The sequence below is a fragment of the Dermochelys coriacea genome, chromosome 2, assembly GCF_009764565.3.
Source record: "Dermochelys coriacea isolate rDerCor1 chromosome 2, rDerCor1.pri.v4, whole genome shotgun sequence".
In the NCBI taxonomy this organism is placed as follows: Eukaryota; Metazoa; Chordata; order Testudines; family Dermochelyidae; genus Dermochelys; species Dermochelys coriacea.
The window spans coordinates 77,551,573-77,568,348 of record NC_050069.1 but is presented as its reverse complement, the minus strand read 5'-3'; the positions used below and the strand labels follow the sequence as shown (position 1 = coordinate 77,568,348).

Genomic DNA, 16,776 nt, shown 5'->3' with positions numbered 1-16,776 from the left:
TGGATCCCTAAATAGCACCCTCAAGGATTGAACTCACAGCTTCCCAGAGAATCTCTCTCTACAGCTTTGCATGTACTGTATTAAGTTATCTTTAGATCTGAATGTTAGAATAGTCTAAATATTAAATTTCTTGTATGTCTTGAACTCACTTGAACAGTAATAATAAATTCTGTACTAAAGATGATATGTACTTAGTACACTGTTAGTATAATTGGAGTACAAACACAATCTCACTTATAATGTGATATATTAAGATATTGATTGGTTAGTTTTGAAAGGAAAGCTACCTAATTGAGGTCAGAACATGTAGGGATAAAGTGAGACAGGCTAAAAGTCGAGTAGAGTTGGACCTTGCAAAGGGAATTAAAACCAATAGTAAAAGGTTCTATAGCCATATAAATAAGAAGAAAACTAAGAAAGAAGAAATGGGGCCGCTAAACACTGAGGATGGAGTGGAGGTTAAAGATAATCTAGGCATGGCCCAATATCTAAACAAATACTTTGCCTCAGTCTTTAATAAGGCTAAAGAGGGATAATGGTAGCATGACAAATGGGAATGAGGATATGGAGGTAGATATTACCATATCTGAGGTAGAAGCGAAACTGAAACAGCTTAATGGGACTAAATCGGGGGCCCAGATAATCTTCATCCAAGAATATTAAAGGAATTGGCACCTGAAATTGCAAGCCCATTAGCAAGAATTTTTAATGAATCTGTAAACTCAGAAGTAGTACCGAATGATTGGAGAATTGCTAATATAGTTCCTATTTTTAAGAAAGGAAAAAAAAGTGATCCGGGTAACTACAGGCCAGTTAGTTTGACATCTGTAGTATGCAAGGTCCTGGAAAAAATTTTGAAGGAGAAATTAGTTAAGGACATTGAAGTCAATGGTAAATGGGACAAAATACAACATGGTTTTACAAAAGATAGATCGTGCCAAACCAACCTAATCTCCTTTTTTTAAAAAGTAACAGATTTTTTAGATAAAGGAAATGCAGTGGATCTAATTTACCTAGATTTCAGTAAGGCATTTGATACCGTGCCACATGGGGAATTATTAGTTAAATTGCAGAAGATGGGGATCAATATGAACATCAAAAGGTGGATAAGGAATTGGTTAAAGGGGAGACTGCAACGGGTCCTACTGAAAGGCAAACTGTCAGGTTGGAGGGAGGTTACCAGTGGAGTTCCTCAGGGATCGGTTTTGGGACCAATCTTATTTAATCTTTTTATTACTGACCTTGGCACAAAAAGTGGGAGTGTGCTAATAAAGTTTGCAGATGATACAAAGCTGGGAGGTATTGCCAATTCAGAGAAGGATCGGGATATTATACAGGAGGATCTGGATGACCTAGTAAACTGGAGTAATAGTAATAAGATGAAATTTAATAGTGAGAAGTGTAAGGTTATGCATTTAGGGATTAATAACAAGAATTTTAGCTATAAGTTGGGGACGCATTAATTAGAAATAATGGAAGAGGAGAAGGACCTTGGAGTATTGGTTGATCATAGGATGACTATGAGCTGCCAATGTGATATGGCTGTGAAAAAAGCTAATGCGGTTTTGGGATGCATCAGGAGAGGCATTTCCAGTAGGGATTAGGAGGTTTTAGTACCATTATACAAGGCACTGGTGAGACCTCACCTAGAATACTGTGTGCAGTTCTGGTGTCCCATGTTTAAAAAGGATGAATTCAAACTGGAGCAGGTACAGAGAAGGGCTACTAGGATGATCCGAGGAATGGAAAACCTGTCTTATGAAAGGAGACTTAAGGAGCTTGGCTTGTTTAGCCTAACTAAAAGAAGGTTGAGGGGAGATAGGATTGCTCTTTATAAATATATCAGAGGGATAAATACGGGAGAGGGAGAGGAATTATTTCAGCTCAGCACCAATGTGGACACAAGAACAAATGGGTATAAACTGGCCACCAGGAAGTTTAGACTTGAAATTAGACGAAGGTTTCTAACCATCAGAGGAGTGAAGTTTTGGAATAGCCTTCCAAGGAAAGCAGTGGGGGCAAAAGATCTATCTGGCTTTAAGATTCTACTTAAGTTTATGGAGGAGATGGTATGATGGGATAATGGGATTTTGGTAATTAATTGATCTTTAAATATTCAGGGTAAATAGGACTAATACCCTGAGATGGGATATTAGATGGATGGGATCTGAGTTACTACAGAAAATTCTTTCCTGGGTATCTGGCTGGTGAATCTTGCCCATATGCTCAGGGTTTAGCTGATCGCCATATTTGGGGTCAGGAAGGAATTTTCCTCCAGGGCAGATTGGAGGCGGCCCTGGAAGTTTTTCGCCTTCCTCTGTAGCATGGGGCAGGGGTCACTTGCTGGAGGATTCTCTGCTCCTTGAAGTCTTTAAACCATGATTTAAGGACTTCAATAGCTCAGACATAGGTGAGGTTTTTTGTAGGAGTGGGTGGGTGAGATTCTGTGGCCTGCGCTGTGCAGGAGGTCAGACTAGATGATCAGAATGGTCCCTTCTGACCTTAGTATCTATGAATCTATGATTGAGGCCAAGTTACTGAATATGGTAATTTACATGGATTGTGATTTTTAATATTTGTAAAAAGGGCATAGAGCAATACATAGGTGTTTTTAAAATCTGTATTATGTGAATATAAATAAAATAAAATAAAATAAATAAAATTGTATTTATGTAGGTGGATGTTTTAATTGTCTCAACACTCCGATTTGACTGGCTAACGTGCAACACAGGAGTTCTCTAACAATTCATTTGATAAGTACAAAGTAATTGCATTAAATATTTAATGAAATTAGCACTTTGGTTTTGCCTGCACACTCCAGCACATTTTTAACGTACAGTAGCAACAACAACCTTGGCACGAAGCATTTACTGGGGATTAAGGATTTGTTTGGGCTACAGCCCTGGCACAGGAGGTACCTCTTCTCCCAGTCAGTAATTAATTCTCACAAAATGCCCTGTGTTTTAACAGTTATTGCTTAAAAACACATATTTTACAATGAATGGCCCAATATATTTTACCCAAGACACTCTATAAATTGACAGCATACTAGAGTTGGATTAAGTGTTTATTATTCCTGTTTTTCAATTATGAGACTCACTAATTTGGCTGTTTCTAGGCTGATTTGCAACAATCATCACCCTGTTCACATTCCTAGAAAATATTTTAAATGGAATATTTTTGTTTTTCACTGTCAATCTAATGTAAAGAGCTAGAACTTTATGAGGAAAGATTAAACAAGATAAATATAAATAGTTTGAATAAGCATCCAAAGGGAACATAATATATACCAAAAAAGGCATAATCAAGAAAAATGGAGAGGAACTGTTTAGTCTGATACCTGGGATGAGGTAACTAGGAACAATGGGGTGATCTTCCTGATACAAAGCTAATTAGATCATGGAGACTTCCTTTTGGTGAAGGAAGCCTCATAACTTGAAATATTTAAAACCAGACTTGACAAAAGACGGGGGGGGGGGGGGGGGGAAGAAGGAAGAAAATTGGAGAAAACAATTTGGCATTGATGAACAGATGATCTGGATGTCCTACTTGTTTTTTTTCCAATCTCTAAGTACTATGAATCTATTACAACAATGGTATACTGCAAGCAAGGCCAGAATGGAATAAGCTCAGGCAAGAAGTATTTAACCGGAGTTGTAATAACAATTTCCATGTATTTATTAAAACATTTTAAGTGCAGTAACTCAGGAAATAAAGATGTTAGCTACTTTAATATCAAGTGCAGTTAGGTATTCTTACCTCATGTATATCTTTCATCCAGCTTGTTATACCTTGAAAACTGTCTGAGTTTGTGATGTCATAGACCAGAACAAAGCCATGTGCTCCACGAAAATAACTAGTACTAATTGTATGGAATTGTTCCTGACCAGCAGTATCCCTGAAATACACCAGAAAGGAATCACTTGGTACTGCATACATGGAAAGAGTATGGATGTGTTTTTTAGTGCAACTTAAACAATACAGCCTCAATTTTGAGCTGTTTTTTGAGAGAGGGGGAAAAAGTGGTAGAATACGTGCCACTCTGCAGGGAAAGAGCTGGCAAACTATTTTGAGCATTTCTGTTAATATTGCTGACTATTCTAGAGCCTATACTTAAATAATTGAAAGAAAAACAAAAAATAGGTTTTGTCTACATTAAAATTTTAATCACAGTGTAATTAAACGTATGTAACTGCGTTTGTACAACCCATGGTATAGAATGTTTGCACTGAAATAAACTAAGACTTCAACTAGAGAACTGTACTTTGGGCTAAGCTGCAGAAGGGCAGCATTTCAGCATCAGCGTGGCTAGATTAGGATAGCGACACCAATAGCTAAAACCCTATCGGTGAAGTTTTCTCTCCTGCCCTTGCCCCTTTGTGCTGGGTAAAGTAGTGTAAAGCTGCTCTAAAATGACTGGATCAGGCTGGGGGACAATTTCCTCAGCACAGGCACTTTAGAAGACATGTAATGTAGTTTTCTGAGCATCCCTTTTTAAGACCTGTTTAAGGGAAAATGTTGGGAATAGGCTGGGGTGGGAGGTTTAAGATGGTGCTGGGGCCATGATATGCAGTGCTGCAGAGATTCCAGGCAGCACTATGGCCCATATAGCATCCTGGGGAGGTAGCTATAATTTAGACAGGCCTCCAGAGCTGTCTAGATTATGATAGAAATTACAGGGCAGCCCAGGATCAAGCGAATGCATAAGTAGCTCAAAAGCTACCATAGCCCCTCCTCCTATTGGGCTGTGAGTTCTGTGTTCGCAATTCAGATAAGCAGCAAAGAATCTTACCCTAAACAGGGTAAAAAAAACCCACAAGGGTAAAAATCTTACCCGTACCTTAGTAGACAAGGACTAAAAAAACCTCATCAAAATGCATCCAAACCCTCTAGCCATTGGAGATCTCATGGCTGGCAACTCAAAAATTGGCAAATATATACAGAACTCAGTACAAATAACTGGGCTCCACCACAGCTGCAGCCCCCAAACTCCCCCTTTTATGTAAAAATAAGTTTATGGTGCCCAAAGAGTCAGCTTGCTAGTCTTCATCCAAAATCCTAAACCTGGCCCTATGAACATATGTTTATAGGATATTGAAATATTTAAATCCAAATCTCCTGACTTTTTTTTTAAATTTAATATTTTAATAAAGTTGCTTATATTTAGTATGGAATATAGGTTTACATTTTATCCATATTCTACAATAACTTAATGTTAAATGTTTCTAAGATAAATGTTTTTTTAAAAACGTACTACAGTAGTTGTTCTAAACATGGCCTCCTCACCCTAATGAAAGTTTTAATACAATCTCTACACTGTAGGAAGACAAATAATCAAAGCTGGACAAGATTTTGTACAGTTCTATAATTTAGTTGGCTTTCATTTGTGGGACAAATTATAACTTACCATATTTGAAGTTTCACTGTTGTATCATTAAATGTTACTGTTTTTACTTTAAAATCAATGCCTAAAAGAAACAAGAAAATCTGTTACATGTCTTGAAACAACATTTATTTTGTATGGAGACTGTTTGTAAATAAAAGTTATTTTAGGAATGTAGAGAAATGGAAGCACACCAACCAACCAAAAATCATAACAAACCACTAATTCTATATACAAAAACAGAGGTAGGGAAAAAAGAATTACAAGATTTCTTCTTGATATACATCAGTAATTATATTGAAATTAACTATCAAACTGGTCAAAGTTCTATACTCAGTCACTCATTGTGCATGGTCAACTCGGAAAGTATAGCTACAAACCAGCATTAGCTGACAAGTGACATGACAGCTGTTTGATGGCCCATGCACAAAACTGTCACAGTATTGGCAATTTCTGCTAAGGGAATCTGTCCCATAATAATAGTGCTGCAGTTCTGCATGGAGGTTTAGTGACAAATGCTTATGTGGCATTTGATCGCCCTATGCCATTCTTTAGCGTTTACTACAACATTACTGAAAAGAAGTGTCCAGGATTACATCAACAGGACTAGAAATGAATTAACTGAATTAATTAGGTATAAACATAAGTGGACATGCATTCAAGTTCAAGTAAAGACCATACCTCTATAATACCCGTCCATCTAAACATCTATACCTCAAAATCCAAAATGTTTTGGTACTGAAACCTATTTTGGACCTAGTCATATTGCAGTATAGTAATGCCTCTGCAGCCATTATACTGTTTTTCTTTATAACTTATCTAGTTTTTCATTACCTATATTATCACAATAGCACCCAAAAATAGGTGCCACACAGATGTACAGGAGAATACATTTTTTGCCTTGAGGAGTTTACAATCCAATAAAAATGAAACTCCAAACATCACACTGGAGTCTGCTACCTACTGAAGCATGAAGGTCCAAAATAAAAAGATTGCACAATTCCCTGCAGTTACACAACTTTTTCAATGACTTTAGCAGTGAAATATTAAAGAAAGCATTTCAAATAACAGATTTCAGAGTAGCAGCCGTGTTCAGTCTCAAAATGTAATATCCACTGAGAAACCTCTTCATTCTGTTCATTCATTACAAGTCAACTAGGAGAATACCTTAATGGGCAAAAGGGTATGTATTTCAGGCATATGAGCTCAGCTGAATTAGCTTAATAAAACTGAGAAGCCCTGTTAAAATGTTACGGTTAACATGTTTCAAGTTGTGTTAGGTGGCCATGTTGTTGCCTAGGCTTCTCATTAAGTTAAAACTTACCTAGCTAACATGATTTCAAATGTGTCAGCCTATATCTCAATGGGGCTTTTCAACTGTGTTTACACTAATTTGACTGGGCTAACAACTGAAAAAGTACACCCTTTTTGCATGTCAAGAAAAGTCCATATTGTGTTGAAGAGTAATAAAAAGATGTTATAATGGACATCAGTGAAGTTGGGAACCAGAGTGCAATTCTGGTTTTGGTGCTACCATAATACAGATAAATAAATACCTTACACCATAAAAGAATAACCTCATGAAGAGAGATTATGCTACATTTCAAACCCTAGAGCAGCAGTCCCCAAACTTTTTTGATCGTGCACCCCTATCAGTAACATTTTTTTGAGCACGCACCCCCAATATATATATAATTTATGTATAAATTATATACATGTACTACTGTACTAATAGTGTAAATTATAAAACATACACAAAAATAGAAATTAAAAAACGATGAGATAAAGATGAAACAAACAATATTTTTAAAATTTTTTTTGATTTATTAATGGTACTAAAAGCCTTTTTGCTCTCACTAAAAAAATTAATAATATTTTTAGTGAGAGCAATGTGATTGAATGCGCTTTATTTTTGAAAATCTTGATTTTACACTTTGTGGTACAACGGGCGCTCACGGTGGGGTGCAGGGTCTGGGAGGGAGTTAGGGTGCAGGAGGGCACTCAGGGTGGGGGTGCGGGAGGAGGCTCAGGGCTGGGGCAGACAGGAGGTGCAGAGCACTTACCTGGGGAGCTCCTGTTGGGGTGGGGGGGTACAGGTGGCTCTGCGCAGCACAGCACCACCTCCCTGGTCACGATTCTGGGAGCTGCCCCTCCCTCCCCCCGGCAGACAGGGCCACCCGGAATGCAGGGGGCTTTAGGGCCCTGGGCTGCAGCTCTAAAGCCCCTTTCTGAATACGGCCCTGCGAGCAGGGGCCGGAGGACTCAGGAGAGCAGGGGCAGCATGCAGCCAGCGGCCGGAGAGAAGCGGCGCTTTCCCCTTCGAAGCACCGCTTCTCTCCGGCCGGCTTTGAAGGGGAAAGTGCCGCTTCTTTCAGGCCGCTGGCTGCGCGGCTGCCCCTGCTCCTCCATGGGCCGGAAGACTCAGGTCCGCCCCCTCCTTCCCCCCCAGCAGTGCTCCTCCTGCTGCGCCGCCCTTTTGCTCCAGCGGCGCTCCTCCTGCTGTGCCCCCCAATCGACCGTCGTGCGCGCACCCCACTTTGGAGACCACTGCCCTAGAGGACACCTTCAACTGCAAGTTATCTTACTTAATGCTCATGAGTCAAGCCTCAAGCTATCAGAATCTACAGTACTCAAAAGTCTATGCCTGCTATATTCGTGAACTGTTGTACCACAGCTTTTTTTTCCAGAAGTAAAATCAGCAGCATCTTTAGACTGTCTTGGAAGAATAGCCTTAATAGTCTGTCTTCTAAAGTCTTCAATTGTAAATTTCTTCTTATCCCTTAGCTGTGGGCTAATAGCCATAATTCTAGAAATCTCTCTTAACTCTGATGATTCCAAAATAGAACAAAACTGTCCTTTGTAATTCTCCTCTGATAGAAAAGGAACATGAAAAACATCACATTTGCAGTTTCTGTGCTGGTGAAATCTATCTTTTAGACAGAGGGGCAGAGCTTAGATTCAGCACAAACAGCGGACTGGCGTACCTGCACCTCCTTCATGCTGCTTTACGTTGTCTATAATCTACGAGCTTCTTTATGCGAACATTTAGTACGTGGCAAGCTTGGGTGTGAATCTACCCTGGACTAGCCTGCCATGCACTAACTGTCCATGTGGATCTTGCTGCTGCACATTAACAGTTCCTTAGTGTGTGCGACTGCTAGTGTACTAAATGTTCATGTAGACAAGCTTTAAGCTTTCATTTAAAAATAAAAACAAGCCTCTAGCTGTTATGGTTGCTAAGGTACCTTCAAAAATATGACCCAAGTGTAAATGATGCAGTGACGTCTACCTACATTTGCAGAACCTGAATCCATAGCTCCGAGAAATGTGATCTGTACCATTCATCTCAACGGGCACTAACACAGATATCAATGATAATACTTTAAGTCAATGCTATTAACACACTGCTCACTAAACCATAAAAGAAAAGAGAGAGAAGATCACATTGTTAAGATATACACTAGTTACTGTGAGCGACAGCTGTTTGACACCATATGTAAGTGGGATTGAGAGACATCACTACTTCCCCTTCCTCCCCAAATCAAGAAGCAAAGCTAAAGAAACACTGCAGAGCCCGGTGGGACATAAGCCTGCTCAAGGGGGAGCCAATATCAAGAAGCTCAGCAGGACGCAAGAGCTTCATTGAGGGGAAGCTGAGCCCAGCAGAGCCCATGGGAGTAATCAGACTTCACTCCACAGTTATATTTGAACATCTGCACACTCTGTTGTGAGCAGTATGCCATGTATGTGAAGCTTATTTTACTGGCAGAGCATGGAGGAGTACCATCACATTTTCCCACCAATCTGGTCCCCTGCAGAGGTGTTTTATAAGAGAATGCTAGTCACATCCGACAATGGAAAGATTGCTGAATTTCAATTATTGCCTGACAAACACAAAGACATGTTTTTTTCAAAAGCCGTTCCTTTCAGATTAATGTTTGATGATTCTGTTATCAAGTTTACTGTGCAGCAAGAAGATAGAAAAATAACCCGGTCTATCAAAGGGCTGATGATATATCAGTAAGGAACTTTCATTTTGTAGGTCAGAAAGATTAACGTTAGGAAGTTTTTGTTTTTTTTCTTATGGTTTTAACCAGATAAAATATTTGACAGTGTAAAGATAAACATACCACTATTCTTCTGCTTCTGTGCTTTACATATAATCTAAATGTTCCAATGCAAGTTCTCAGAAAAATCAATAATTTGATGTTAGAATCATCATTTTGATTCCTACTTGAACCTCGCTGCCTAACTCTATCAAAGGCAAACATTCACAAAAGTGCAATAAAATGGCAAAATACCAGAAAATCTCCCTTCTTGTAACTTCCAAATGCATCTTATAGCAGACTTTGCAGGATAAGCCTTCAGATGCAAGATTCTACTTAGTACTAAAAGTTGGTGTTGGGGGTGGCTATTTGGGTGGAGAAGTTTAAATTATCATGTGGGTCATGCCCTTCAGCTGATGAAAATTCTCACTAAAACTTTAATGGAAGGGAAAAAAAGAAATAATACAACTGGCAGCCATAGTAAATTTTATGTGAAACTTTCCTGAAGAAATTAGTAAAGGTGGCTGGAAATATAATTTTACCCGAACATGCTTATATGCTCATATCAGGCAATCTACAAAATTGAAGAACACTGCATTTCAAAGAACCACTTATAGAATTTGGTTGGTTTGTTTAGCATTCTACAGCAGATGTTACAGCACTTGACAGGGACATGATATGTGGTGGAAGTTTGGAAGGTCACTTTCAAAATGTTGAGTTGGGAATACTTTAAAAAATTATAACCCAGCGAGGCAATTCCAGCCGTACAGGAAAACAGCTCTTATTTGAAATAAATTTTAATAATAAATTGACAAGAGATTTTACATATAAAAAAAGGAACTAGAGACTGCTGAATCAGACCAAAATGTAATCTAAATTAAAATAAGGCATATTGACTTCTTAAGTCAACTTAAATGTATTGACCTAAAAAGGTCAATGAACGTTAGCGAACAACGGAAGTCAATATGTACTGCATGCATGAATTGTTCATGTCTTTTTATGAAGTTTCAAGCAAACTTAGCAAATTGAAAAGACAAGAAAGAAAAATGAAAAATATAGTGCCAAAGATAGCTCACATATTTCAGATGGTTTTAGGTCAATGTGTTATATAATATGATCAACATAACAAAACTAACATTGATCACCAGCCCAGAGATAAAAGTTATTTGAAAACAAGAGCTTGTATTTTCTTCTTTGGATTCTTCATATAAAACCTGGAATGTGATAAAACCCAGTATTTATGATTCATTCTTTCTTTATATTTAAATAATAAAGATGCCCATTCAAGGTTCCAGGAGAACTAACATAATTAAGTATACAATAAATACAACTCAATTAAAACTCATCAGCTTTAAAATAATCAGTTCCACAGAAACTCAGCCAGCCAACCACCCACATATACACACATCCGTCAGCATCTAGGAAGCACACTCTCAGCCCTTTCCTAAACCCCTCTCTATCAGGTGCCTTTTACAGCATGCCCAGAAAGTCAACAAATTCAGGCTATTTCAGGTCAAGAGAGGAAGCAAGTTCCAGAGAATCTTCACAGATAATGCCCTACAACTGCTCTCTTATAAAGATGGGGATTCAGCCTGAACATCTCTAGTGACCACAGCTGTGGCAGTATGGCATGCAGAGAGAGTCAATCCCTCAGGTAGACAGGTCCAAGGCTATTAAGGGCTTCATAGGCCATAGCTAAAGACCAATCAATGGGCAACTAGTGCCCCACTCAATAAGCAATCCCTTTGAACAGAAATTCAAAATACATTTTCTGCTCCTTCCCTACCCCCAAAAAGTGGAACTTGTATTTTGAATTTCTTTTCAAAGGGACACATTCAACTGTCTGCTACTTCCCTTCCCCAAAAAAATGGAACTTGAATGCATCCCTTTGAACAGAAATTCAAAATACAATTGTCTGTTCCTTCCCTTCTGTTCGTTCCCTTCCCCAAATAAGTGGAAGCTTCACCTTTTTAGAACCAAGATCTCCACAAATATTTTCCCATATAGAAGCACATGGCACCGTCGAGAAGACAATAGCTAGGATAACAACTTATTTCATACCTATAATAAATAAGTACTGTGCAGAAGCTTCATGTTCACTTGTATACAAGATTTTTTTGTTCATAGGCTTTCCCTATGGCTTTCTATCCTGAGCCATTGTTTAAATAAAAAGTTATTCTTTATAGTATGCTATTTTCAATATGATGCATCTGCCTTATGATCCGAGTAAGTTTAATTATAAAACTGCTTATAATTCACCCAAACTGTGTAACTGAAGAAGAGGAATGTTAGGGGGCTTATTCCTTCACCCGCTTACTTCCCTGGTCCTTCTCACATGAACAGAGAGCAACAATACCTGAAGTCCAAAGGTGCAAACAATTCAATGTTTATTGGGGTGAACTTCCAGCAAGCATGATTCCAGTTTCCTTCCTTAGTGTCCCCCTTGCCAGCTCTGACACCACAGAACCTTGCCTCTGTCCCTGTTCCCCCGCCTTAGTAAACCATGATTCCAATTTCCCCACCCCCATTCCCCCTTAGCAAACCATGATTTCAATTCCCCCTCCCCCACTTACTTCCTAATTGACTGCAGACTATATAGTAAAACTTGAGTTCTGCTTAGCTATATCTTAACCAATCATTTTACTGAAATTTAACTAACGAATCCTAACATATTGTAACATGATTATTTAACCAATTATATCCCACCACTTTAATTAGTTTACACCCAACAAACTTAATTATACAGCAGACAGAAACAATCACAGAACCAGACAGAGATTATACAAACAATAGGGAAATGGGGACTACAATGATAGAACAGCACAGAAATGAGGATTTCACATCCCAGCTATTGATAAGTGAGTCCTTACTGAACAGAAAACTATCAACTAAACTTCCTTTTACATCCTCTAGGCTCTTCCCTTTCTCTGGAGGTAATAGATCAGATCACCTTTCTAATAGCCCCAAATTGCCTTATTTCAGTGTGACTAGTTTGGAATGTGAGGAGGTGACCGGTCGCTTCCCAGCTTATGGCTGCCTCTGCTGCTTAGCCAGAGATCTTAGCCTAAGAACAGGTTTCAGAGTAGCAGCCGTGTTAGTCTGTATTCGCAAAAAGAAAAGGAGTACTTGTGGCACCTTAGAGACTAACAAATTTATTAGCTCACGAAAGCTTATGCTCTAATAAATTTGTTAGTCTCTAAGGTGCCACAAGTACTCCTTTTCTTTTAGCCTAAGAACAGGGCCTCAGACTGTCACAAAAAGAAAAGGAGTACAGACTAACACGGCTGCTACTCTGAAGACTGTCACAGTAAGAGAAGGCCCTTACACCAGCAGACAGTGATTTTGATTCTCTCTTTTATACCTCTATAACTAGCTAAGTGAGAAGAGCATAGGCCTTTGCAGACAGGTCTGAATATCTATATCCTAACAAGGAAGGGCAACCATCCTTAAGCGTTTAAGTGCTGCATAAAATGCTTTCAATGAAAATTTACTGTGAAAGCATGTTTTCATTTTCTAAAATATATAATTTTAGAAAGTTTCAACATGTAGAGTCTATTAGCAACAGCTACAAGACATTTTTTTTTTGGTAGTCTCACCAGGCTTACTTGTAGCAACATGGAATGCCTAGTTGCCATGACACAAAAAGCAACCCCCCACAGTTTCCCTACAATCTTTTTTCTTCTATGACTACTATCTTTATCTCTGAATAAAGGTAAGCTGATGACACACAATCCCATTAAAAACTCAAATTCCTAGGGGACTAAATATCTGAGAGTATTGGTACAGGCCTTTTACTTCACTTCCAGTTGAAATTCCAGACGGATAGGTAATGATTAATAGCCATTCATGACCTTCAGATGAGTGTACAATGGGCTGCAAGAAAGGAAAGCTCTCAGTCAAGACTGTACCAGACATATGTCCAAATCAAAATTGCTACCCTTGTTGGTAGACTCAGTAAAGAGACAGAAGACTAGATGGACAAAGTCTGAACTGCTCTATCGTCCCTGGAAACTGTCCATCCAGGATACAGTTGAGGCCAAACTGGAAAGCTGCTGCTGCAGAAATTTAAACTGTTGCTTCCTGCATTGCACTTTTCTGGACAGGAGGCTTCTACTGCCAATACTGTTAGTCTGGCACTTATCACCAGCGCAGCCCACTGATTTTAAAAATCTAGGGCCAATGTATACCACAAAATTGACCTGCCTGGGATTTTGAAACCAGATGCAAATAATCATTATTCAGATTTGGATAATTTGCTTACAGCATGGATGGGACATAAAACTTTCTTAAAAGTTTTTGAAAACCACACAAGACTTGACTTTTGAAAATACACTCTTAACATGATCAATTTTGTGATACACAGGAGCTTTTGATTCTTGAGTGAACAGAGGTAGAGTATCAGAAATTCCATCTGTTTGAGGAAAAAGTCTGAGGGGCATGAGTGCACTTCCAATATTAGGTATCATCATGAAAGCAGATATTCACTTTCACAGGTATCCCACAGGAATGATGTACGTTCCATCATTATTACAGGTTTCAAAGGTCAATTTCACTATCCGACACCTCCCTTTCTGATAGGCTGTGCTATCCTTATTCGTATAGGTTTCAATGGAATGACTTGCAGAGTAGGAGTTAGAAGTAAGGGAGTTAGAAACTGGGCCAAATTCACCCAGCTCTCATAGGGCCAGATTCTGACATCCTCACTTACATTAAGTATTCATATTTAAATCAATATCAATGGAGAAGAAACGTACTCGTCAACACTTCTAATTATAAGGGTAATAATTGTATGAGGCTTTCAATAAGAACACGGGTCAGGGATAGTCTCGGGCAGCATTTCTCAAACTGGGGTCCACAGACCGAGGATACCCCAGGGGGTCTGTGGGCCTTGCTGATCAACTTCTCCCCCTCCCTCCCAGTGCCTCCTCCATGCCGGGGAACAGCTGTTCAGCAGCATGCAGGAGGCGCTGGAAGGTAGGGGGAGGAGGGGGACAGTGTGCTTGAGTTGGGGGTGGCGGAAAGAGGCAAGGAAGAGGAGGTGCAGAGGTGGAGCAGGGTTGGAAGGAGGTGGGGGTGGGGCCTTAGAGGAAGAGATGGAGTGGTGGCAGGGCATAGGGCTGAGCTGGGGAGCTTGGAGGTCCCTGAAAGTTTTAAAATGAAAAGGGGGTCCTCAAGTTGCTTAAGTTTGAGAACTGCTGGTCTAGGGCATATGCAGAGCTGCTGGAACATGCAGGTTTCTCTGCACACTTTTTCTATAAGTTTCCACTAAACACCACATGAAATAAGGTGATTATAAATGCAGCCATCCACACCTATAGAAGAAGAAGAGATTATCTTGGAGAAACTATGCCTCACAAATCATTACCTACAAGGTCAGTAAAATAAATGGAAAGGATTTTAACTTTGTACCTATCATTAAAGGTGAAGGAACTAGGCATTTTATTTTAGATTGTAACTTCTTTGGAGCAGGGAGTATCATTTTCTCATTTTGTGTGTGTGTGTGTGTGTGTATACACAGTACCTAGCGCAATGGGGCCTTGACTTAGATTGAATTTCCCCTGTAGCGTAGCCAAGGCCTAAGCTACATAATTTGAGTTACGCAAATAGTTTAGATCTACTTATGTCTCTCCCATCAACTCCCCCTACTCTTCTCAATCTGGTGGAGTACAGGAGTTGACGGGAGAGCAATCTGCAGTTGATTTAGCAGGTGTTCACTAGATCTACTAAACTGAGCGCTGATGCATCAATCACCGCTCATGGATCCCCTGATAAGTGTAAACAAGCCCTTTTTTAAATTCTCTAGGCACTACTGCAATAACATTTTTTTAAATAAACAAACAACAATAATTTTAAGGCCAACAGGAGGATGTCACAGATATCATATTAATTAATGCCAACACATGACAGCTGGTATGAGGAAGCTTTGGAGTGGAAAGACAGGACCATGCATTTCCCCCTATTTAGGTCCTCACCATCAGTATTTAAACGTCTAATTTAATGAAGACTGGAAATGCGTTTCAGAATAAAAGCCAGTCTTGACGATACAAATAAATATGTGTGCAGAGTGAAAGTGAGTGTGTGACAGCGTGCCAAGGCGTGACTCAGTGGGTGTCAGTCTGTCAGGGTGTGAATAAGTGTGGCAGGGTGTGCATTCAGGTGTGTGTCAGCCGGTGGGGGTGTGAATGCAGGGGGCGCAGGTCAGTCGGCGAGGGTGTGAACGCGGGGGCGCAGGTCAGTCGGCGAGGGTGTGAACGCGGGGGCGTATCCGTGTGGACTGCCGGGACCCCGGCGCTGGCTCCGTGTCACTCACCGACGGTGGCGATGTAGGAGGCGGAGGGGGGCGGCCCGGCCGGGCGGGACTCCGTGTACCTCCTCACGATGGAGGTTTTTCCCACGCAGGACTCCCCGGCCATCACTATTTTCACCAGCAGCAGCTTCCCCGCGGAGCCGTGTCCCGACCCAGCCATGTCCCGTCCCGGGGGCACGTCATGTGATCCCGGAAAGGGGCGAGCGGCGGGAACACCGGGGCACCGCGGGAGGGAAGGGGGGACAGGCGGCGGGTCCTTCCGAGCTTCACGGACAGGCAGGAGGGACCCGCTTGCGGCCCCAGCTGCTCCGGGACTCTCCGGCCTTGCAAAACAGCTGCCCCGCCCCGCCCCGCCCCGCCCGGCTGCGTGGGTGCGCGTCCCGGGGGGGCGGGGCTGCGTCTGTCTCCGCTTCTAGGGGTGGGGCTCTGTCTGTCCGTGCGAGCGCCTGGGCGCGGTCGGGCTGTGAAAAGATTGTGTGAGCGTTCGGGGGCGGGGCTGTGTCTGTCTGTCTGTCTGCTTCTGGGGGTAGGGCTCTGTCTGCGCGAGCTTATGGGAGTGGTGGGGCCCTGCCTGCCTGCGAGCGAGCTCCAGGGGGCGGGGGCTCTGTCTGTCTGTCTGTCTGAGCGCTCCGAGGGCAGTGGCCGGGCTCTGTCTGTGCCTGCTTCCTCCATTGGCCCGTATCTGACTTTTCTTCCCCTTGGCAAATCCTGGCGCCCGAGCCCCAGTCCCTGCGCTAGGAGGTGCCTACGTACAAGGCACGGAAATGTCTCTGTCCTCACGCTCAGAAATGAGCAGTGCGAAGCCTGCACCACCCTTCAAGTGCCGAGTGTCCAATGTCACACAAACCAATGTCAGATGGAAAAGTAGTTGCTCCAAACAAAGGGTTAATCGTTTGAAGAGTAATTTGTAATGCTTATTGCTAGAAGGGAAGTAAAGGGTTGGTCATTTGAGGTGGTTCGAGAGAAGAAGCCTCTGTGGTGAAAGCCTAACAGGAACTTCTCTCAGAAAAAAGAAAAGGAGAACTTGTGGCACCTTAGAG

General features: G+C 41.1%; 1 protein-coding gene across 6 annotated transcripts in view; it reads right to left on the bottom strand.

Annotated features, from left to right (window-relative positions):
* Nucleotides 1–16,174, bottom strand: part of LOC119851835 (ras-related protein Rab-10-like) — a 46,627-nt gene extending 30,453 nt beyond the window's left edge. For 3 of the 6 annotated variants that reach the window (XR_006278867.1, XR_006278866.1, XR_006278868.1), the window contains exons 1-3: nucleotides 15,740–16,174; nucleotides 5,408–5,468; nucleotides 3,760–3,898 (exon numbers count right to left, since the gene is read on the bottom strand). Coding sequence is in view for 2 of the 6 variants with exons in the window: in XM_038392313.2 (XP_038248241.1) it covers nucleotides 3,760–3,898; nucleotides 5,408–5,468; nucleotides 15,740–15,896 (357 nt within the window). In the remaining 4 variants the exon portion in view is untranslated. The remainder of the gene's footprint in view (nucleotides 1–3,759; nucleotides 3,899–5,407; nucleotides 5,469–15,739) is intronic. The other 3 variants (XR_006278865.1, XM_038392313.2, XM_038392312.2) reach the window with 3 other exon arrangements.
* Nucleotides 16,175–16,776: the final 602 nt, after the last annotated feature.